The sequence below is a fragment of the Dermacentor variabilis genome, chromosome 4 (genome assembly GCF_050947875.1).
Source record: "Dermacentor variabilis isolate Ectoservices chromosome 4, ASM5094787v1, whole genome shotgun sequence".
NCBI classification, from domain to species: Eukaryota; Metazoa; Arthropoda; class Arachnida; order Ixodida; family Ixodidae; genus Dermacentor; species Dermacentor variabilis.
The window spans coordinates 2,915,234-2,939,471 of NC_134571.1; the positions used below are offsets into that span (position 1 = coordinate 2,915,234).

At 44.2% G+C, this 24,238-nt stretch overlaps 2 protein-coding genes and 1 long non-coding RNA gene across 19 annotated transcripts in view; all 3 read left to right on the forward strand.

Moving 5' to 3' along the window:
- Window positions 1-270: 270 nt before the first annotated feature.
- The window catches only part of rept (RuvB-like helicase 2 rept), a 118,541-nt gene continuing 94,573 nt past the window's right edge, over window positions 271-24,238 (forward strand). The window contains exon 1 of the mRNA XM_075687960.1: window positions 271-751. Coding sequence (XP_075544075.1) covers window positions 524-751 — 228 coding nt within the window. The 5' untranslated portion in view covers window positions 271-523. The remainder of the gene's footprint in view (window positions 752-24,238) is intronic.
- The window catches only part of LOC142578578 (uncharacterized), a 30,544-nt gene continuing 9,100 nt past the window's right edge, over window positions 2,795-24,238 (forward strand). Inside the window, exons 1-6 of one of the 17 annotated variants that reach the window (XM_075687968.1) lie at window positions 2,801-2,891; window positions 8,069-8,205; window positions 12,313-12,381; window positions 12,603-12,653; window positions 15,172-15,262; window positions 18,263-18,304. In XM_075687968.1, the coding sequence (XP_075544083.1) occupies window positions 8,151-8,205; window positions 12,313-12,381; window positions 12,603-12,653; window positions 15,172-15,215 (219 nt within the window). In that variant the 5' untranslated portion in view covers window positions 2,801-2,891; window positions 8,069-8,150 and the 3' untranslated portion in view covers window positions 15,216-15,262; window positions 18,263-18,304. The other 16 variants (XR_012827254.1, XR_012827256.1, XR_012827255.1 and 13 more) reach the window with 16 other exon arrangements.
- LOC142578579 (uncharacterized) lies at window positions 3,925-5,411 on the forward strand. Its single transcript, XR_012827258.1, has 2 exons — window positions 3,925-4,113; window positions 5,241-5,411. It is a non-coding gene; the product is annotated as an uncharacterized LOC142578579 (long non-coding RNA).

Sequence of the window (24,238 nt, forward strand, 5' to 3'; positions counted from 1 at the left end):
AGCCACCGCTAGGGGCACTGCTGCGTTCAAAGGTGCCACGCTTGCGACGGCCGGGCACTGACAAGGCTTCGCCGGCTGCGTTGACGCTTCGCTGTCGCCTCTGTCGTCGTCTGTGAAATTTGTCGGCAGTGTTGGGTCGTCGCGTTGCCACACGAGGAATGGACTCTTCAGATTCAGACTGTTGGATGTAATGAACCCTGCCGTCAAGCCGCTCAAGCACGTGCTTTATACCTGGATGCAAAGGCGGGTATCGATCTTGCTCGCAAAAGCTTTCTGTGTTTAAAGCCCCAACTGATGTCTTGCGAAGGGAGCAGTGGGCGTGAAATATTAAACGGGCTGAAAAAGAGCTTACCAACGACAGCGTGGTTTGTGAACGGCACTTCGACGAAAGGTTCGTCAAAAGGACCTACCGGCACGCAGTCAACGGTGAGGTTGTGGAATTGCCGTGCGATCGTCCGCGTCTGAAAGAAGACGCCGTGCCCACTGTGTTCCCTGAGGCACCCAAGTATTTCACGAAGCTCCGATGAGAAGGAAAGAGAGAAATATATGCGAGCAGCTTGGACCTGCTGCAAAACGGCGAAAGCTGAACGCAATCAACATGCAAGACGCCCAGCGAGAAGACGCCGTAGCGCACACGCAGCTACGCCAGGGGCCAGATATACCAGATATCATTGCCTCAGATAAACAGCACGCCGTGCAACTTGAGCGTCCGTGTCATAATGTCTGCCTAGCTGATGCAACATGGAATAAGGTAACGTTTCCATGTAAACGTTACAGTGTGTTTTCCGGAGCCAGTGAGCTCGAGGGCGAGCAGGTTGACCACATCTTGGTGCCGAAGTTAGTGAAATTTAAGTCAGAAAGCAACCAACCGGAATCGTTGTGTTACTCTGTATTCCTCAGGGGCCAATTGCGCTCACAGTGCACTGTTTCTTCGCCGGAGGAAGCGCAGTCCGTGCTCAACAGCACACATGCACTTATATTTTGTGGAGGCTGCGGCGTGAAACCAGAGAAGCAAGGAAGATATATATCGTTTGCTGGGTGTTACTTTTCCATCAAGTGCACTTACGTATGTGAAAGTAACGGACCTTGCATTCATTGCAAATACTTGAGAAAACTGCTGCAGAATCAATTTTCACGAAAGCGACGGAACGGGAGAGAAACAGTTAAATAATGAGTGAAAATGTTTGGTGCAACAGAGCCCTGACTACCAGCATTGCAATTTCTACTCTTAAAAATATAAGCTCTCCAAGGAAAAGGAAAAGAGAAAATTAAATTTAAGTGATTTCAACACTGAACAAAACCTTCGAGAGCGAAAAATAAACACGCGAACCATTGCTTCTTATAAGAGAAAATATTAAGCAGTTTACACTCCAAACAAAGCCCATAAAGAAACAAACACGCCAGACACAGTTTCACTGTGCGCTCACGTAAATGGATTAATTCACATGAAGTTGGCGAAACATATCAAATCTGGTCAATGCTTAGAAACATTTAATTATAAACTAAACGCCGCTTGCCAGCTGCGTCTATCAGAAATATTGCGGTTTTCGTTTATGTTAAGTAGCACCATTTAAAATTTCAAACGCACGCTTTTCAACGAACAAACAAATTGACTATCTCATGTCCTGTTTCATTTCATTTTCATTTATTTACCTTAAAGACCCCACTAGGGGGTATTGCATAAGGGGTGGGTGTACATAAAAAATAAAACACTCAAATTTGTGACGACAGGTACTCAGTCACATTGGCAGAAAAAGATTATGGACAGGTGAGAACGACGATATTGCGAGGAAGGCTGTTCCAGTCTTTGGCTGCACGAGGAAAAAAAGATGCTGAAAAATTAACAGTTCTCATACGTGTACGGGAAACTTGCAGTTGGTGACCAGTGCGAGGAGATATGTATGCGGGTGGTGTTATGTAAGGGGCACTGTTAAGTGGTGAATGGTAAAGCTTATAGAATAGACAAAGTGTTGCTATGCGTCGGCGGAGGGATAAAGCAGCCCAGATTCCGCTTTGAGGGCGGTAACACTGATTTCGTGAGAATAAGATGAGTGAATGAATCTGGCGGCACGATTTTGTGCCGCTTCAAGGTCATCTACGACGCATGCTTGATGTGGGGACCATATGGGTGACGCATACTCTAGTCTTGAACGGATAAGTTAGTAATTTAACTTGTTGGGGAGCGTTGCGAAGGTGACGTTTCAGAAAACCGAGAGTTCTATTTGCCGATGATATGATGTTTGTAGTATGTGCATGCCATAAGAGACCATTGGGCAAAGTAACGCCTCAGTATTTGAACGATGTTACTGCTTGTATAGGTTCGTTAGCAATTATGTACGGGAATGTAACGGGGTGCTTTTGGCGAGTAATGGAAAGAAGTTTACATTTAGTCGGATTAAGGGTCATTAGGTAACACGGACGCGGCGTGTAATTATTGGAAACAAGGTGAAAGTAAAAACACGCGGCCCAACGCCAAACCGGCCAGCGCGGCTGGCACCTGCCGCGCAGCCAGCGCCATCTACTGGGCCCGCCATCTTTCATCACAAATTTGTGCACCCCTCCGCTCCCGCCCGTCACAGTCGTAAATACAGTACCCATAGAGTTTCCATGACAGTACCCCCTCTAACCACCATAATCATGCATAGCTGTTGTTGATGTCAAGGGTCAACCGTCACGACGAGCACATCGAAATTGGATTTCACCGCTCTTTCTGCGCACGCGCGAGGAGCAGTAGTTGCGAGAGAGAAATGTGGGGACTTTTGGTGCTCAAAATTTCTCTTCGCCTAGGTACTACGGGGAAGAAAACAGTTTGCTCCGTTTGTCCCTAGCCGAGCTTGCAGCACAGAATCGACAGGATGCGTGGGCGGCAAGACCAGAAAGCCGCGTCCGAGGTGAGTTTGTTGCTATTTTGTTGCAACGGCAGCATATTAAATTTTGTAGTCGCAGGGGATACGTTTGGAAGTGAGGTGTCTTCTCGAATGACTTTAGTGGCAAAGTATTACGTCGTGCCGATGCATTGTTCATTAGTGTCGTTGATCAAGGTCAGCATACCACGCACTTCAGGGGAATCGCGGGAACGGAAACAGTTTATGAATTAACTGCCGTGCCGATGCATTAGTTCTTAATGTAACTGAGCATACAACACACTTGGAGATTCGTGGGAATGGAAATTTTGTACTCTGTATGTGTATGTGTGTACTTGCGTCGCCATGCGATCGAGCCGTAGATCGTTGTGAGAGCTGTACAGCCACACTGGCAAAACACTACGCCCTGCGGATGAATACGGAAGAAATGTATGCTAAAGAAAAATGGTCGTCATGCAACTTCATAGCAGTAGACCTTTGTGAAAGCTGTACAGTAACACTGATATTGGCTAGTACATAATCCCGGCTGTTACAATGTCTAGCTCATATAAGGGGCGCTCTATGTCGACGAAACAAGGGCTCAGATCGCTACAACCGCATGCGAAATACTCTGAATGCCTGCCAGTACACTTGTTCGGCGTCTCCGTGCTTGTACTGCGGCAGGAGACGTGACGGCAAGTGGGCGCGTATATCACAGTGGCCGCTTTCCACTCTTGGTATACTTTGCCGCAATACAATGCGCATGCTTCATTGCGCGACACTGGTACCCTGCAGCGAAGCTGGCTTTAGGCAAACGGCATTATGCAACGCTCGAGCCATCTTGTCCGTCACTGCGGATAGAAAACGCATACACGTTCAACCTATTTGAGCTGCATCATTTTGTCGATGTTTACCCCTCTATACTAAATGAAGAGGATAACGTACGCCAGTGTGGGTGATTTAAAAGATTAATAAAAAGCCCGGTAACATATGTGCTGTCAGTGAAAAAACACTATTAATGCAGGTCTCCACGCTCCTGTAAAGAAAAAAAAAGATGCAATTCAGTGGTGACGCTCTGGAGGTGGATCCGTACCTATCTAAGCCCAGCCGGCTCATTAGTCACAAAGTAGGAGCTGAAGAGAACTTTTTAATGCTCATTAGACTACATTGACAGCGATTATTTGTGGTCGGCAGTGACAAATGCATTGCACCAAACAGTGAGACTTCGTCTTAATCCGCAATGCTTACGTGGCGAACAGGAGAGCAAAAGGTGAAAACAATGTTTTCATACAAGGCAAGTCATCCATGTAGTGGAATTGCATTTATCGTTGGTGTAGTGTTGATGCACTTTCTGAAGTCCAACCTTTAATGCAGCTTAGTTTCCGTTGGTGCAAGTGCTTCTACTGGAAACATCCAAAATATGATTTATCAAATCAGGTTGCCGTCTTGTAATTTTTGAAATTTTCCTCTGGTCTTAAGTCTTTTCTGAATCTGGAAGAGCTGGCTGATTGTACATTTCATCTCGAGATAGTTTACACACTTCCAGCAACACAGGTTACCACACTTTGTTGAGTGCAGATGAGCACTGCAAATTCTATCATTTTGATGAGGCACCGATCTAATGCCACTCACTCTTGCCACAACGCTTTCTCAACTTGTACTGTACTTGTTTCTTCCACCTTCCATTTGCAGCACCAGGGCTAAGGCACAACAGCAATAACATTTCTAGCAGAAAATGCTTGCTCCTTGGCATCTGATCCCCCGTTCATTTGCTACTTTCTTCCAATTTTTTTTAATGTGATGCTCCTGCCTTCACACACTGTCAGACTGTTCTCCTTCATGCGTTTCCTTGTACTCTTTCTGTCCGCTTCTTGCTCAACATACCGTGCATGCCTTCAGTCTTGTCCTTTTCTATCTCTCCTCCAGAACCTGCAACTTTCAACAACCTGGCATTATTTTGCTTCTTTTTGTGATAGTGCCTGGCTATCTGTTGCTGATGCCACACATTCACTTTGCAATGGTTTATTAGACCACATACATAAATTAATAGCTGTATAAAACCTTGACCCTCCAGCACTTCCACAAAATTCATGCAGAAGTGGAAACAAAGATTACTTAATTCCTCACCACACGTTACTATGTCTGCATCAAAGCTTGATATTACCAACATGTGTGCAGTGTCGTTGCCCATGCTTCCTGGACAGGAAAGCCAGTTGCTCCAGTTCACAAGGCTAGAACAACTGCGAAGTGATTGAGCTATCTGCTTGTGCTGCATTTTTTTGCCACAAGCTGTACAAGGTCATGGCTTGTGCTGCAGAAACCGCATCTTTTTGCCTGCTGCATTCCTTTGTGATGCATTGAATGTGTCTGCTTCTGTTTCCCCTGCTATTTTTACAGAGAAGCTGTATATGGCTAGGTTCTGACCATGACCAATAGTGCATACATCGACAGGGTGTGTAGAAAAAAGTTGCGTCGACAAAATTGAATCCACAGTAGCCTGCTGTGCGCCAGCAGTGCTCAGTGGCTCCGGAGTGCATGGCAGAATAATAAAACGTCATTGTGTACCCACCAATGTCTGTGCCTCGTTTTCTTGTGAAGTCGACATCGCTCTAGCGACGTTATCAGCAGTTTTACTTTGGTCCTGCTATGGCCAGGACGCGTCTAGTTCGTACTGAAGAACAACAATGTGCATGTTAAGAGCACCGGTGTGAGCAACAGCGTGAAGGCAACGGGCAGTTGCTATAGCCAGACCCGCCTTGTCTGCAGATCCGTAATGTCGGCTAGCTGCTCTGTGACCGATGAAGAACAGCGTGCCCGTGAGGATCACCTTTGCAAACAGAAGCGGGAGTGGGCACGAAAGCATCGGCGACCAATTGCAGTATATCACAGTGACCACAAAGCAATGGTTACCATGGTGACAAAGTAAATAGAAGATCAAAGATAACGAAGTTGTGTGTATGTTTCTTTATTTAATCAATATAGCAATTAACCATATATAACTCAATATACTTGTCAACAAGTACAGCTTCAGCTGGTCTTCCATCTTCACATAGTGGAAGGGCTCTGAATTGTATTTTTTTTTATGATTTGTCATCAAACTTGTGCATTTTCTTTTTGTAATGCTACAGCCTGTTTCGTGCCTACTGTTTTCTCTGCTTTTGCCTATTCTGCAGCAGTTGCTGGCATTGTCTCTTGCCTAGGTGTTGGTCCGCACAACATGCTAGAGATGCCATAGACAGTTTAATCACAGGGTGTTCAATGTAAGAGAAGGTCAAAATTACTGGTGTTTCTAATTTTTTAAGCAGCGATTTTTGAACTCTTGTGTGATAAAATCTCGCTTTGTTGATAAACAAGTGATTATCTTTGACAAGTTGTTTCCTATGACAACATTTTTTCTGCGTCGAAAGTTCACACATTTGCCAACAAGGTGCACACACGAGTCAAAGAACTTTGAAACTTTATAGGTCTTGCTTCATGCTTTGTCACTTGGTTTGACATTTTATTCTCATTTTTGATCTCATTAACCTGGCTGCTGTGTGGGAATACTGAACTTGCTACTTAGTACTCAGCATGAAACAATGCTTTAAAACCACTGTGTTGTCCACTGGCCTCACCATGCCACTGTGTGGTTTTGATCAGAATTTTCCATCATAAGTACACCGTTACAAACTTGCACATGACAAGTATGTTACCCTATATGCAAGCAATGCACTGTTTAAAGCCGAGCTAAATACTTCACCAAAAGAACTGCTTTCACCTCCAGTCCACTCTTTTTAGTCTGTTGTCTAAACATCCTGCCAAATACTGTCATTGCTATTGCGTCCTGCTGCAAATGTTCATTGTCAGTATACCTTAATTGTGTTGCCTGCTAGCGCAAGTAATATGCCTGAAAATGTACTATGGTGGTGTCCTGTCCTCTTAAGGATGACCAATTTTCCTGGAAACCATAGTAGCCAGAAGAATGGTATTTAAAATGTGCATCACCAAGCTCTGCAGAAGAGCAGAGCTCAGTGTTTGAGCTTTGACATCACTCCATAGAATACCTGCATATAATTTGTGCTCAATTAACCTTGCTGCAAGACTTTTTCCAAGGGCAAGGCCTAGAATTTTAGTCAATTTTTGATGCTCTGACCTAGTTTGATGTGATTTTCTGTGACATTTTTCTCTATTCCTTTCTTGATTATCTTGGATAGTGGCCTTCTTAGGAGCTATTGCTTCATTAGATGTTTCCTAGGAAGGAAAATCTTGGAAGCCATTATACCACACTAGTGCGCATCATCTGTAAGGAAACAAAGCACTGCATGAGCAGAGGTCTGTCTGCGGCAGCTGCTGTGAATTGCGCCCACGCATCACCCATGTGCTGCTCTCGTGGTCTTCCAATTAGCAACGCAGTTGCACCACACCTTGCTTTGTTTGCGAAGTGCCACACGAGATAGATTGTCCATGCTAGCCAATATATTGCGAAATGGAAACCTGTATAGAGCTGCACTCAAATTTCGCATTAGGCAGTAGGCGAAATATTTTGTAAAAGTAACAATTATATAAATACCATGCAATGAAACCAATCAATATGTACTGAACCAAACTTGTCACCTAATCGCACTGCAGGGAACCCCTGATCATTCTAAGTTACACCAAAGGCTTGTCATATTTAAATAGTCTCTTGTGCACGCAGTGTATGAATGGGATATCATTGAAAAATATGTGAATGCCTAACGGAGTGTAATCAGGACTGGCACTTTTTCACTGTAACTGTCAGTTCCCTATATGTTGCTTTGCTATAGGGAGGTTATGCTCTAATAGAAACAGTTGGAAGACAGTTCTGTCCACATTGTCACTTCCATCTATATTTGTGCATTCGTTTAAGACCCATCAACTAGCCCAAATTAATTTACATATCTCATAAAAGCAAGTGCACTGCAGTTGGAGCTTTGGAAATAGGCCTGTGTTTAAAACAGATTCGAGTGGTCGACACATGAAGTGGGCTCGTTCATGCGAGTACCCATGTCAGTGCTGTATTGTCTTTTTTTGAAGAGGATCGATCTATTGTTCCTGCTTTAGATAAAGTCTACTGATCTAGAGAGCATATTTTAAAAGGCTGATGAAAAGGGGAACACTTTTGGATTTTGCGTGCTAACTACTATCTTGTCAGCTGCTACAGTTTTTGTAAATATTCAGTAAATATATTTGGTGCATCTCTTTTCCTCTGTAACACTTTCATGGAGGTTGCGGACGCTTCCAGACGCAAGACTGATTTATGCAGCAGGTGCTCCTTGGCTGCATCTGCAATGCTAGCTCAAGGCGAGAATGCTTTGGCCACGTTGCCATCTGCATCCACAGTCATCCTGGCACAACCGCCATGGTATGTTGGCCACAGAAACGTCACGTGGGTTGACAATATGTGTAGGCTGCTGTGAACACAGTTGGCAGGTGGGCTTTGCTTGCCTTGCATGGTTTAGATTCCAGCTTATGATCTTGAAAATCTCACCTTGTGCTTCTATTGAAGCATTACAAGCAATGGTGTCTGTCCTTTGGCATCATTATCTAAAACTTTTCACCTGTGTTGCCATCTGTTTACAGCAATGTTTCTCTAACTTATCTTATGTTCAAGTGCCATTGTAAGTTAATTCTGGTTCACACATTTGACCCATCCTGTCATGTCTCGGCACCAAATGTTACGGAACCTGTATCTGTGAAAATAGAGGGTTTTCACACCATTTTCTCCTCTAACACAGGATACTGATGATGTTTATAGCATCAGCAAATGTCGATAGCGTCTTGTTTCTGCAGAGAAATCGGCAAGGAAATGCTCTGTCCTGACAGACGCATGTACCGTGATGGGGCCGATAACACCTGTGTGAATCAGGCCTTTGTGAGGAACATAGTTGTCAATTTACCTTTTGACTAGTCTGGCCATGTCAAGAATTGCTGGATAAAACATACTTCTCTCTTTCAGAAAGATAATTGAAGTGTTTTGGAGGTTTTCCTAATTTCCTGCCTCTGGCTTGAGCAGGTGTGCAAGATGCAAGCATTAGGTCCATAGAATTGACTGCACCATTTGAAGGTGCACCACTGTAAATGTTCGGTTTGCCTGCGAGACTGTGAAACATGCTTTGTTAAGAGTCTTGTGGCTTTGGTAAATATTACATCTCAATGTGCAGAAATACGTCTCAAGATGTTGAACTTTAAAGGGGTACTTACATGATATTTTTGACTATTCATTTCTTGCGTTAAATCAAGGTCCTAGACTTCTAAACTCTAGAAAAAATTGTGACAAGCTTCAGAGCGCAGTTAGTAATTAGTAGTACTGACTTTTCTACAGCCAATTTCAGTGTCGTTTTTTTATACAGTGGAACCTCGATACGATTCTGCTTAATACGTTTTTCGAAATGTTGTTTTTTTTTTTTTCTTGAAAATCCGATTTGGTTGGATAATATGTTGGATGATATGATTTTCCTATGGTACACTTTATTTTCCAGTTCCTGTGAAGATCGTATCAATGAGGTTCTACTGTATTTCAGTTTTTAATTTATTTCTCATTAACCCTTATTGACAATTGTTGCCTACAGGCAACATACCAGAAAAAAGAATGTTTGTCTTGCGTAGTTTCATTATTCAGTACCAAGTTTCTGGCTAGGTGTCTTTGGCCAACACTGAATGAGAGGCAACAACTGTCATTTGTTAGTTCAGAGCAGACGAGGAAGAAGTTTGGCATGTGACTCACTGTCTTTAAAAAGTAAGGTCAGAGGATACAGGCCGATGTAAGATATCCAACTGCGGTGGTGTCACACATCTGAAGTAAAGCAAAAGAAATGTACACCTATGGTTCATATGTGACGAGAGCTGTCTATACAAATTGAAAACAAAGCCTCAGGTGACTTGGGGTGAGGCCCACTTCCAGATTCCTGCCTGGGGCTATTGTATTATTATCATAAATATTTACCCCTTCATATCAGTAAAATCATAAAACTTTCCACATATTTATTCATGAGGTGGAAATGTGCACATCAGCTGCTGTGAAATATAACCTCACCGAGCATTCGACCTCAGTCAACCTCAAATTTGTCCATGAGGTTGCCACTGCCATAGCTAAAAAATTTTAACAGCCAACCAATGTCGCATCACTTAGGGAGGTTGAGATCAGCTTAGGTTGACTTCATTACGTCAGCCGTGTGAACCTTGTGAGGTTGGCCATCTTTGCATGGAAGCCTACATTCTATGGCCCCCTGTAGAATCCTGGGATGCTATAACATAAAATGATTCCAAACTTTTCTATTCCAATTCTGCAATCAGCCCACCACGATTGGTCAAAACTTTTTCAGGCCACTCCAAACTTCACCCGTCTGTCACGAAAACCGTGATGGCTCTCCATCTGCTATACATGTACACACTGAGTATGAATGATTAAACTGCACAAAAGAAAAATAATTATTCCTGATTCAACGCCTTTTCACCATTGGCCCTCTGCTATTGGTTCAATGTTTTTGGGTAACACCCACCTCGCCTGTCTGTCACGCGACCTCACAAAACCACAAAAACTGACTGCATCAAAGTGACGTGTACGTGGAAAAAAAATGCATTAATATGCTGAACAAAACTGAAAATTTTTCTGAATAGCCAGAGACTGCCCCGTTCTGAAAGGAATAGAAGATGGCTGCCCGCCGATTGCTCAGGCCCTCGCTACTCACACCTGCCGGTCAGCATGTATTTGCACATTATAAACCTTTTTGCACGGCAGTAAAACGTTATCGAGCCCTTGCGGCATGTATACAGCATCGCTCTGCCAACTCTTCCTTGCTGAGGATTTGTTTTAGCGGCATTCTTATCCTTCTGTTGCAAGCCGCCGCGATTTTCGACCAGCCACCGCAAGCTAAATAAGGTGAAGCGGACCATTCGGAGAAGCCAGCACCACCCTCTTCATGCGGTTATCTATTTTCACTGTGCTGGCTCGGCCCCATCGAAACCCTCTCCACTAGACCGTACACCTCGCCTCTTGTCAGCTAATTAGATAAGAAAAACCGCTGAGTGTAGGCAATGTTATTGGTTTTGGAAGTGAACAAAGGTGACCTCCTATAAACGAGGAGAGTGTTTGGTTGGGTTGCTCAGACAACGCTGCAAGTCACTGCCCGATGCTTGCGCCGGTGGTTACATAAATTTGATGTCAGGAGATTGGAATCAAAACAGTTTGAAATCATTTTATGTTATAGCACCCCTGAATGTGCTTTACTTTAGGTGCGTTCAATTCGCCTGCACCGCCTGAACCAGTTCACAAGGTGTTGCACCCTGCCATTCGTTCCAGTGGTGCAGCAATGGCACCCGCTGAACCACTCCGTTCGTTTCAAAAGGTGCAGGGCTGGTTCATGATTTTGCTGCACCTACTCCGCTGTCGGTGCCGACTTGGTGCAGGCGTACAGGTGCGACGCAGCAGTGCAGCAGACAATCCAGCACATGGGTGCAAGCACCATTAAAAGCCCGCTTACACACGTCTGATGTGTCTACAAGTGTGGTTTGTAGTTAGGCCCACAAGCTGATAATTCTTGTAGTTCACAATCTTTCAAATGTACGCACTCTGTGCACATTAATCGGGCATAACATAACACCTGCACCGCATCTGCACCTTGGCATTTGTTTCGAGTGTTGCGCTGTGCCTGCACCGCAGAAACAAGCTGCACAATTTCTGAACTTCTCGTGAACCTCCGTTAACTGGTTCACAGTTGTGCAGGTGAATTGAGCAGACCTTTTAAGTGCTTCCACATGAAGCTCTTATTTGCCCTTACGTTGCTTGGTGGCCTGATGGCTGCTTCAGGTATTGTACAAAATGTTCGATTCAACATTGAAAGAAAATTCAAGGATATGAATGCTCATGAAGGCCAAAATTCAGTGACATACAAATGCATTAATTCTGCACATAAACTAAAAATTGTCAAATTTCCTTCTTCCTAGCTGCATTCAGTTAAGCATGCTACTAAGTTGGAATTGCTGGAAAAGTGTAAAAAAAGGCAATTCTCTTTTATAGTGTAGAGTGTCGACTGATAACTGGCCTTACGGCCAGAAATGATGTGCTTACCTTGAGGAGGATGCTCTAGTTCAGTGCCAACTCTAATCTCTTCATTCAAATACATGTAAAATGCAGAAATGCTTTTGAGACTACTGGAATAATTTCAATGAAATTTGTTGCATTTGAGAGAAAAAGTTAAATTTTAGTCATTCTAGGCTGCATAATTTTGATTTAGGACCTTGAATATTTAGGAAAAATTGCTGAGAGTCAGTAAGCTTACAAATATAAGCACAAAGTTTACAATTTCATAGCTTTTGTATCAAGTTGTAAACTTCATACGGAAGTCTTTTTAATTTCACAATTTTCAAAATTTCCTGCCACAGAAAATTGCCCCCTAAAACAGTCTCTACATTTCAGCTTTTTTTTTTTTTACATGTAACCAACCTCATCGAATTCTGCTGCTGGCTTCAGAGAAAAACTATTTCTCTGTTCCCATGTATTCAGATAGGAGCTCCCAAGATAAAACTGCCTCCAAGTCAGGTAAACCATTGTATTAAAGAATATTATAAGGAAGAGGAGGAGAAGGAAAAACATTTATTAAAAGAAAGAAAGGAAAAGCAGGTGTCTTTCTGCTTGTGTGGGAGGCGCCCTTAGTCCAGGACTCCTGCGGCTCTTGCTGTCTCCCGGGCTTGCCACACCTGGTGTAACAAGAATTGTGTTCTCATTTGAATTACTGGAGTATACTTTTTCCTTTGTCATAGGTGGAAAAGTAAAGTATCAGCAACGTTCTCACACCTACACTGTCCTTATTGGTATGTAGTGTGACTAAATTCTGCTTTTGCATTAGTTGTGTTGATAGCATGCTTGTTCCAAATTCTTATTTGTTCCTTTTGCAAATTTTCATTTTGTTCAAGGAACTTTCCAAAAGGGGAACGTATCCAATAAAATAAAGCACTATTTTACTTTCATGCTGAAGATTCATAACTCTTACAAATTGATGTGGTTTCTACCTGGTGATCTTCACTAAAGAGTTATGAGCTAGGTACTAGGGTATCCCAGCAACATCATGAGCAAGCAACACCATCTTCTCTCATCTCTTAGAGAAAAAAAAAAAATCGTTATAACTTTACTTCACTCTGCAAAATGCTTAAAGCATAAAAATATCACTCGTTTTTTTTATTTTTACATGTTATAGTACACAAGCGCCTATTAAACAATGAACAGTACACCTCATTGTCTTCTCCCATCCAGTCATCCCTGGCCCAAGACTAAGCGACTGCCAGGTCAGCAAGCCAAATTAAAGAAAGTGTACCACACATGAAATAGGACGCTGAAAAACTTTTAGATAAATTGTGTTGTAGTTTAACCTAACCCCTCCTCCTACATGACAAAAACTTGTTTGCATGTCAAGGTAGCATCAGAAAATACTAAATTTCTTTTCTGATTGAAATTAAACCTGGAAAGTATTCTATCAAGTGCAGAGGGCAGAAGGGCATTAGCAAATAGCATAGCTTTCAAGATTTTTCACGCAGTGCCTATAGGTTGCCTTGATGCTGCCTCCAATCTCCCTTGTACTGAAGCATGCACACACACATTATACCTCCATTGATACCGAAGTCCCACTCAAAAGTCTCTGGCCAACGCAAATCATCCTGCATGTACCGCTGACGAGGTGTACATCTTTGGCGAAGTTATTTCCGATTCAAACATCTGATGGGCCAGAAAACTATAAATTTCGTTATGTCACCATTAACCAAAACACGAATTAATATTCCTGCTTGCAGGGACACAAACTGACTGCTGTTACTGAACAGCGCTCCGTGGCATTCAAGTGAAGAATGATCTTGATCGTCACTTATACGAATAATCATTCGGTTTTATGGCTGGGATTCCTAGGTCATGTGAATTGTAGTGGAGCTGCTTAGTGTAGTGACTGATTTGGGGCTGCTCAATATTTTTTTTTTTTTTTGATGCCACTCTAATGTCCGCCAAATAAAAGAAAATGTTTCTTTCTACATTGTGTCTTATCATTGCTTTGCAATTTGCAAGCACAGTACAGCAAAAAAGGGGCTTTGCCTTACATTGGTTCTATTTGAAATAGGCTGTTTATTTCGGCATACATGCTGCAGCTTGTGCTCTCCAGGTCTCCAAGCATGAGTACCTGCTTCTGAGAAGATGACAGCTGTAAGAAACAAATGACTCTGTGTCACACAATTACAAAAACATGAAAGTGCCTGCTTTATGATAGATACAAAAAAATGACAACTCAGGCAGACTGGCAGAGCAGTCATCAATAATAAAACAAGACATTGCACAGTTTATTTGCCTAAGAAATGAGGTCTGCACATCAAGCTTAGCAATTCTCGGCAGCTTGCTCGCTTTATACAATCAGTCCACATTGTTAGCTCAACATATCCGTTTGATGGATTTCACAGTTCTCTTTAACACTCTGCCTGTCCCTTACTTCACCAAATCTGTTGTTGCTGTGAGCACCGCTGAAATTACAGCGGAATCTCATTGATAAGTGTCCAGGAAATTGTAGCTGTCATTCGTTTTAACATCTATTTCAACAAACCAGTTGGGCAAGGGCCTAAAAACCAGCAATTTGGAACCATCAAGTTACAGTGCACAGGGCTGGGCAAACACTTTGAAATTGGGTGCCAACAGCACAGAAGGTTGCACTACCCGCCGTGGTTGCTCAGTGGCTATGGTGTTAAGCTGCTGAGCACGAGGTAGCGGGATCGAATCCCGGCCACGGCGGCCGCATTTCGATGGGGGCGAAATGCGAAAACACCCGTGTACTTAGATTTAGGTGCACGTTAAAGAACCCCAGGTGGTCGAAATTTCCAAAGTCCTCCACTACGGCATGCCTCATAATCAGAAAGTGGTTTTGGCACGTAAAACCCCACAATTTAATTTAATTTTAATGTTTGCATTAACTTTCCAAATGCAGGCAGATTTAGGTGAACAATCACATTTAAGGTGGAGGTTATGTGCTGCTGATCTATGGTGTAAAAACACACATCTTGCTTTTACGTTGGCCTTGTTAATCAAAGAAACATATGTGCCATAGAATCTTGACTGTGGGTAATATTAGTGATAGCCACATTAGACAACTGCACCCGTCCTTCTGGGGAGCTTCTTTGCATTCTTATGAGAGGAACTTTTGAAGTTTAACCATGTTATAGTGCTGCACAGCGAGGGCAATTTCGTTTCAAGGCCAATGAACCAGGAATGCAAAACATTTCTCTATGGAGTGAACAGCGTACCCTACTTTTTTAAACTTACCAAGCTGATTGAGCGTATTTTTTCTGTCCATATCACCAACAGAAATCTGCCAATATCCAGAACGAAGATCAATAGAAGAGAAATAGCTGGAACCATGGAGGCAGTGAAGGACATCGTCTATATTTGGGAGCAGGTAGACTTCCTTCTTAGTAATTTTGTTCAGATGACGGTAGTCTACACAGAAGCGCCACGTGGCGTCCTTCTTAACCAAAACCACAGGTGACGCCCAGGGACTTGAAGAAAGCTTAACGATGTTTTTATCTAGCATTTTGTTCACTTCACTTAGAATTACTCGGCGTTCCGATGCAGAAATTTGATATGGTCATCGGTGAGTAGGCGTAGCATCGCCAGTAGAAATCCGATGCTGGACCGCGAGCGTCTGGCCTAAAGGGTGATCCTTTGAAGTAAAAAATATCTCGGTAGGAGGATAATACGTGGCAAAGGTTGTCAGCCTGCGCAGAGAACAGGTCCACCGCAACCATTTTCTTTATGTTGGCATCGGTGCCCGAGGCTGGTGCAACGGGCTTGCTAAGCTCAGAAGAACCATCGGTTGATAAAGCTGCTACGTGATAGTCGCCGAGACAATCAACGTTGACAAGGCAAATACCTTGCAGTAGGATTTGCTTTCCCAATCAAAAGTTAAAGATAGGCATGCGAGTATGGTTAGCAGTAACAGTCAGAATGCTGTGAGGCACGGTGATGTCATACTGTGGTGGAATGTTGGGCAGAGGAGTGACGAGGTACTCGCCATCAAGAACAGGTGGGCAACACAACAGTTTAATATAGGCTATTGACTTCGGTGGCAGGCGAATAAAGCAGGTGAGGCGTAAGCGACACTGGGGTGCGTTAGAAGGTTCTACGAGAATCGGCAACTCAAGGCAAAGGGTACTGGCAGAGCAGTCAATAAGAGCAGAATGCGCAGAGAGAAAATAGAGTCCGAGAATTAGGCCATGGGGCAATGAGCAATCACGGTGAAGAGGACAGGAGTGTGGCGGCCGGCGATGCTCACACATGCCGTACATATGCTGATGATAGGCAGAGTACCGCCATCCGCAACGCAACCAACGTGTGCAGACACTGGGGTGAAGTGCTTTTTCAGTCGTCGTCGGAAGGCAGCACTCATAATAGAAAGATGTGCTCCTGCATCGATGAGTGCAGTGACAGGTGTAATGGTTGGAGTCGGGCATGAAATAGATGGTAGCTGGCCCATGCGGTCATCGAACTTATCCACGCTGAGGACGTTGTTGAAGGGAGAGACTTGTTCTCATCAAGAATGAGGAATCTGGGATTTATTTACAGTATCTGCATGAGAATGTGACAGTTCATCAGTCTAACATGACTGAAAAAGGAATGCACCCTGAGGAGCCGCCAACGGCTCCTTAAATACACTGTCCTCCCGAAATCCCTAGGTGAGGGAAAACGGCAGTTCACCGCCGACTAATTCGGAGCGTCCAAAGTCATCGTAACCAACCCGCCTTTGAGGGGGAGGGTTTATGCACTCACTTCTGCACAGGTTGCACTGACCACACCAAGGTGAGAGGGTTTTCGCAGACACTGTGCTTGACCCGAGCAGGCGCCTCTTTATTCCAGAGTTGACCCTGCAGTCAGTGGCCGCCGCATCTGTCCATTGATTGATGCGTGAGACGGGTTCTAAGCTGCCTGAGACGGCACCGCAAAATATCTTCCAGGAGCTCCCCTGCTCCAAGCAGACCTTGACGGTGAACACACTAACAATACTTGCTCCGTCCACTGTGTCTAGCCATCTCGGCACCCTTCCGTTGGAAACGAGGCGCATTGTCCTCCTTACAAAACCAGTCGCCGCCACAGCCATGGTAGCGCCGATGGGCTGGGGACTGATGTCTGGTCGTCCTTTCAAAGCGAGTCGTCACAGCAGACCTGGTGGCGCCTTTCCGTCGGTCCCTTCCTCGAAGATCGCCAGCACCTGCTGGTCGAACGTAGTAACACAGGATACCCGTCAACGTCAAGAAAGTTTTGGTTCGTAGGTAACATGAGCAGAGAATTTGAGGGCAGGGTCGACAACACAGCTTCACCTCCAGAAGCTGTGGTGCCTAGTTTTTTGGCTGCATCCAGGAGGCAATAGGCGGCGAGGAGAAGCGACAGGCCTTGGGTGTACGAGACTAATGGCATTGAGATGAGGGCGAGTGGCTGTAGCGAAGGTTCGGAGGTGGGGCATCAGCGGCAGTGGGTTCTAGGCGGGTGGCATAGGGAACAGTAGGTCCAAAGGTGCAGGAATAAGCGCAGGCGTATGTCCGAGGAGGTGGTGGCCATTGGTTGCGGCAGTGACAAGCGACGTGGTCGATGCGACAGCAGTGGAAGCAGATCGGCTTGTCATCAGGGGTACGCCATTTGGACGGGTTGCGATATGTGGCAGAAAAAGAGTGCCGGGGATGAGGAGGGCCGCTGGAGAACGAGGGAACGCTGGGTTGAGACGTGCAACACACGGAGTTCAGACCCATGTTCTCAAATTCCTGTCTGACGACGGCCTGAATCCTGGCAATTGTGGTTGCTGGCGGGTCGGGAGGTGTTGCAGAGAAGGCTGGCCAACAGGTGGCCTCGAGCTGGCGGCGAACAATACGGGTTCGGTCATCACAGGTGGTCGCCTGATGTGGTCGACCCTCACATGTCGACGTAGCAGCAGTGTTGGGTAGCTGCGTGATGTGGTGTGTGATACGGCGGCTTTTAGCTTGTTCAAGGCGACGGTATTAATTTGTCATGGCGCCGATAGGAAAGACGTTGCCGAAAACAAGAAAATTGAAAGCGTCGTAGGCGATGCCTTTTAGCCACCTTATCTGCTTCAGACATAGTATGGTGGGCTTTGTGGCAAAGAGCCAAGACGTCTAGGATGTATCAAACGTATGGCTCTGTAGATGTCTGGTCACGAGGCGCAAGAGCCTTTCTCGCGGCAACCTTGCACCCAGTCGCTAAACAGTTCTCGTAGCTTTACTTTGAAACTGTCCCAGCTTATTATCTCGTCATGCGTTCAGAGTCGCATGCGTGGGGTGCCACCGAGATAAAAGATTACATTAGCAAGCATAATTGTTGGATTTCACCTGTTATTAGCACTGGCGCATTCATAGAGCTTGAGCCAATCATCAACGTCCTGTCCCTCCAGGCCACAGAAGAGACCAGGGTCACGATGTTGGGCAACCATGACGATAAGAGCAGTCGGACAAGCTGAAGCCATTGCAGATGCGGTCTCGTCAATGGGAGGTACGGTGACAAGCTCGATGTACCGACCACTTTGGAGTGCCGTGACGAGGACGGGGATCGCTAACCTCCACCAGAATGTTGCACAGACACAGACGAAATACACAGATGAAAGAGGCTATTTACATGCTATTTACACTGGAGCCAGACAGCCAGGCCGACACTCGCTCACGCCATGAGCCCAGACACACTTCATCTCTTCCTCGCGGCGGCTCATCTCTTGAGCATCTCTCGATGAGATCGTAATAATATGAATGTCTGTACTACATAGTGTGGTGTGTAGTGTGTGACACTGTGCAGCAGATGGAGAGAGACAATAAGCAGACGAGAAAGAATGTGCGCGCAGAGGCGAATTCCGTACTGGATGGAAGACAACGTTGAAGAGCGTCCGGCACGTGAGCACGCAGCACAAGAAAAAAAAAAATGAAAATGCATCCAATCAGAAGAAAACACAGAGCTTCCAGGGGCCAATCAGGAAACGAAAAATCGACGAGAGCAGCAGAAAAGCGAGGTGCGCTGGCAGAAGGGAGAGTTCTAGGAAGCGACGCCAAGAGAAGGTCGGTTACCGGACTGGGAGTTCAAGACCGACCGGCAGGTTGCGGACCCGAGCCACCAGGACTTCACCCAACTGGGACCTCCTGCCAACCCGTTCCTGGGCTTCACCACTCTACCCGATCGTGAACGGCTGCTCGAAACCGGCGAGTTTCTGCGCCCATGAGCAGAACGAGAGCAGTCGGGCTATGGGCCCGAGTTCTACGCCCAGCTGCCTGGCCAGAACGCCATCACCATCTGCCGCCGCCTGCCTTCCCTCTTCAAACCGGAGCCACCACACTCTGGTCGCCTGTTCATCCACCAATCCCATCGACATTGTGGTGAGACATTACATTCTTTTCTGTTTTTCAAATCCCCTTCACCAATGAGAAATTTCGCAGCATCCCCCCTTCAAGTATTTATTGAAGAAAACTTTCAATCAAGAATTCATTCATGCTGATGTAATTATGCAATGAATTACACAACTTCATTCAACTTGCTTGAACAATGAATAAAGAAATTAAATGGAAATCATTAGTCGGTTGGACTACACCTTAACGTGCAACATAATTGGTGAATGCATATCCATAATTTATTTCCTTCCATGTAAATTCATTGCTCTGAGAAATTTTCTAATTTTTTTTGTGCTTGCATTACTATGACCACAGCTAAAGTAATGCAAGGTGGCAAATTATTCACTGCTGCCAAAAATTAAAAAAAATTTTTTTTTTTTTTTGCCACTTGTCGGCAGCAATGCAAGTGGAAAACTGCTTAGCAAGATTTGTATCTAGCAAATACGTATGCAGTTGGCATCTTCATAACAACAGAGAGGTGGATCATGCTACACTGAGGCTGAAGGGCTAACAGGACAAACCTAGCTGAGCTAGACAAGGGTGGACCAGTGCATGGCACTGGCTCAGGTCAGGCCAGGGAAAAGTGTCCATGCAGTGCTCTACTTTTATGCACTGTTTTCAAGTACTGAAATTTCATCCTTAAAATATTTCTAGGTATTGCAAGCATACTATGCTCTTCTATATCCATCACAGCTGCCTCTCATTTTCACAACTACCTAAGCTTTATAGCTCAGAATAGCTTTAAAAATAAGGTATACTGAAGCGTAATGTTTTGTTTACGTGTTCCTGTCGTATGTTGAAAGGCAGCGTTTTGGTTGCAAGGTGACTTTCAGTTGTGTTTTGCCTCGGCACCATGACCATGACGTATTGTCAAAAATTCATTCAACATGAGAGATAGCAGTTGATGCCATAACGTCACGCTTACTTTTTAAGTAGCCGGAACACATTTTTACACAAAATGAATTCGCTCAAGGCGCACGATCACCAGGTCACTACAGATGTTGGTAAAGCACTATTTATTTCACACAACTGTTGCACCTTCCTTGCAACTGTTGCATCTTCCTTTCCTTAAATTCTTTTCTTTTTCACACGGAAGGGGTGGTTTGCATAAAATTAAAATATCCGGATACACAAAAATACGGAGCAGTAAAGGTAAAGCGGCAGATGAGCAATATTCTCACACCAACGTAGTGACAAATGAGCTGCTGCAAATGCTTCTTAACAGTCATGCTTTAACGGTGCGAGTGGTGCCTGCATTATGTTTAGAAAAAATTTACGATGCACTACCGAGGTTTTGCTTCGTTTAACATGTTAAAGGTAAACAGCGGGACTCCGCTGTTATACTCTGCGTCGTCGCAAACTACTGAAAGGCGTCACAACGCATCTACAGCGCGTAAATGGATAAAGTAAGGCTATCAAAAGCTCGCCTTAAATGCAAATCGGAGCGCCGAACCTACGCGTCCTGTTGGAAAGACGAAGCGAGTGCTCTTCAAAACGCAATAAACAACGGCCACACATCGATTTATCAATAAAGATCGTTATAAAACGATTCTGTGTACTGGCGGTGCAAGAAATACTAGCTGTTTGAAGAATTTAAACCATTTAAACTGGGACTGAATCCTTCAATGACACGGACGTCCTGCAACAAACCAATAGAATAACTTATAACTTCCGAGCACTGAGAACAAGATTAACGCTTACAAAAAAAAAAAGAAAGATTGGCTTTGCTAGTTTCTGTTTCGGTTTCTGATGCATGAAGCGCCACCTGCTTCCTGAAAAAAGTGCCATGGCAGCTTCCTGTTTACTTTTCGAAGTTGGCGTAACTAACGCAGCTGAGTGTGGCTGAGTCTCGAAGCTTTCGTGTGCCGTTATGCATAACGCAATCTCATTGAATAGATGCTGTGAGTATTTGTGGAGCCTCTAGAAAGTCCTGCATCGATACGTGTGTGTCTTTGTATACGCGCCATCTCTGGAGGTAAGCAAACCCTCTCAGCCAGCTTGCGCAGACCTTCGTTGCAAGGGCAATATTTGTAATTTAATACATGCTTTATCGGTATACGGCTGCATCTGACCGCCACTTTCTTATAGGCCTGATGAAAAGTGGTATTGAAACCACTACATGGGTACTACCGTAACCGTAATCTCTACCGTAATCTACCGTAATCTTAACCTGCGTTTTCATTTGCTTCAGTTCTAGTTCGATTTCAAAACAAAATCCCATTAGTTGGTACTCATCGTACATTATATGCTTAGCATGTTGGCTTCGCCCGATTTGTCCAGAATAATATATATATCATCGCCTTATAACAGACACGTCGGTATCGGAGAAGCTCGCAGGTGGGTGTGCCGTTTTTACTGCCTAAAGTACGTATGAACGACGTAGATAATGACACCTAGTGATTCCTAAATAACCTAGAGTAAAGAAATGCTGTGTTGCTGCGAAATTTTAGTAATAAAGCAAAGATACGCCTGAAATGTTTTTCAGTGAAGTATTCGTGCACATACTTGGGGACGTATTCTGAAACGTTCCACTTCGGCGATAGTTTGCCTAGGCAACAATTTCGCCTTCAGGCGCGCGCTGAGATGCTAAAATTGCATAACAAAATACAAATTGCATAGCAAAATACAGTGGTGACTACCAGCTGATGCTTTTTGCGGGAATTACCAATATATGTAGCAATCAAAATGCAAGAAAAAGTAGCAACAGAAGAAAAAAAATTAAACACCTGTGAGTTTATTCAACCATACACTTGTGCATATATATGTGCTCACAGGTAGTTCTAGCTTTCTTTTATTGTGTGCGTGTTTTGCTGCACTACCCAGATACCATTCCATGATGACCGACCAACAAGCCCATATTGACACCCTTGTCAATTTCATTTCTAGTACAACAGGCTTTTTTCAATATGTTCCTCGGGATTTTGGGCATACTGTTGCCCTCATTGCCACGGCTGCTAGCAGCACGTGTGTCCTAAGGTTCCGTATTCATAACAAGCAGCTTCCACAGGATATAAAATCGTTGTTTACTGGTTTCGTGCTATTCGAATGTCGGTCACGGAAAAAGAATTTTGAAGATTGTATGTGCTAAACGACTTCAGCAGGCATGTCTCCACAGAGATTACCTCAGCGTGCAGATGTTTGATCAGTATGAGCTGTGCGTCGCAAGGAATCTTCTGTGGAGGCACCTGCACTTAGCTGATCAGGCCACCAAGTTCCTTTGGCAACCTCAAATAAGACTACTACGGGCTCACGTGGACAAGAATTGACAGAAAGCAACAAGTGATGTCTACGTTTCTGAAGGTTTCATCCTTCCCAACAGTGTGTGCAAAGTTCTTGGCCTCAGTCCAAAATTTGCCCAAGCTACCAGCTGGACTAAACCGGAACTTCCCTGTCCATCATAAGTAAAGTGTCCAGAAGAGCCCCGCAAGAAGATGGTGTGAGGATGAACTCGGAAGGTTTAGATGCCCTGTTACGATGTAAGCCCCAACCTTCTAAGTTACCTGTAAAATGTGTAGTGTTACCTGAAGAATAATTCATTGTGTGTTATACCAGCTGACAAAGAGGGTGGTTTTGCAGTTTTTTCCTTTAAATGTTTCTTGGAAAAAGCCAGTCAAGCAATTTCTGCAGTGTTGAATGAGCGCAAGCATGTATCACTTATGAAAGCAGCAGCGAAACCAAGTGAAATTTACAGAAAGTTTAATCTCGATAAACTAAGGAAAAGTTCAGAGATGTAATTTTTAGTAAGTGCACAAGGAGGATGTTCCTTTTCAGGTCATAATTTTCAAAAGGAGTACCTGGCAGAAGCAAGCTGCCCTGTACCTGGTTTCAAAGCTGAACGTTAGATTGATGACCAGTTTCTTGTAAAAGGTTCTGACAAATCCTTGATTTTGTTAGGTTTCACGGTAAAAAGGGCTTCAAGGCCTTCTCAGCTAAGGTCAGAGAATTATATTATTCTATCCTGCTCAATGACCTTATTCAATGTGTCGAGGATTGTATTGACAAATATGGTGCCGTAAGGCTTTCACAGGAAGCAGGTTGTTTCAGTAGAAGGGTATTTAGAATTATGGTGTTTTTACATGTCGTCAACATTTGCACAGTGGAACAATAGGCTGCATCTGCAGAAGAAAGGCATTTGCATAGGGTTGTGTCTGGCTCCTGTCTTTAGCAACCTATATTTAGCACAATTAGATAGGCACATATATGACCACCTCACGGGACTAACAGTTTTTCAGCGAGCTTTTAGATTTGTCAACAATTTTTTAGTGTATCTGGATTTCCCTAGTAATAGTTTTCTAGAAAAATGTCCTGATGTCTAAGATTTTTTGCGAGTGTTTGAGACCTCTTGAAGTGCAATACGTTTCAGTTTCTTGACTTTCAGTTCATCTCTACTGATAGTAGGACTTGCTGGGCTTACAGTCCATGAGCTAAGAAACCCCTTCTCCAATTTCGTTCAGCCCATTTGAATTTGGTGAATAGGGGCATAACTAACTAATAGGGATGGCTTTCTGCCCACTGCTGCGCATGTGGATGTAGGCCGAAATTCAAAACATGTTTTATCGTTGCAAAACACAGAGACCATGTTACACGTGAGATAATCAAAGCGGGAGAAATTCTACGTTTACAGAATGGTTGAATCAGCACCCCTCTATTGCTCTCACTGACGAGGAGATCAGACACCTCGGGCTATCACCACGTTGAATTTTGTGTGGCTTTTTCGTGGCGTTCTAAATATGGTTGGTGGGCTATTGTGTGACTATAAATAGCGATGCTTTCTGAAAAGAAAATAAACAGTTGGAAGTTCAGCACTCCGTTCTCTCTTCTATCCCTTCTGGTGGCTTTGCGCTGTTAACCTGAGTTTGAAGCATAATTTATCAACAAGCCCAATCTTAAACCCTTCGTAACTAACATGTGTTTCAAAAATATCCTGATGAAAACCAGTTTCCAGCAACAGGCTGCAAGTCTTAAGGAGGCTGGTTACCCTAACCATGTGTTGGTGT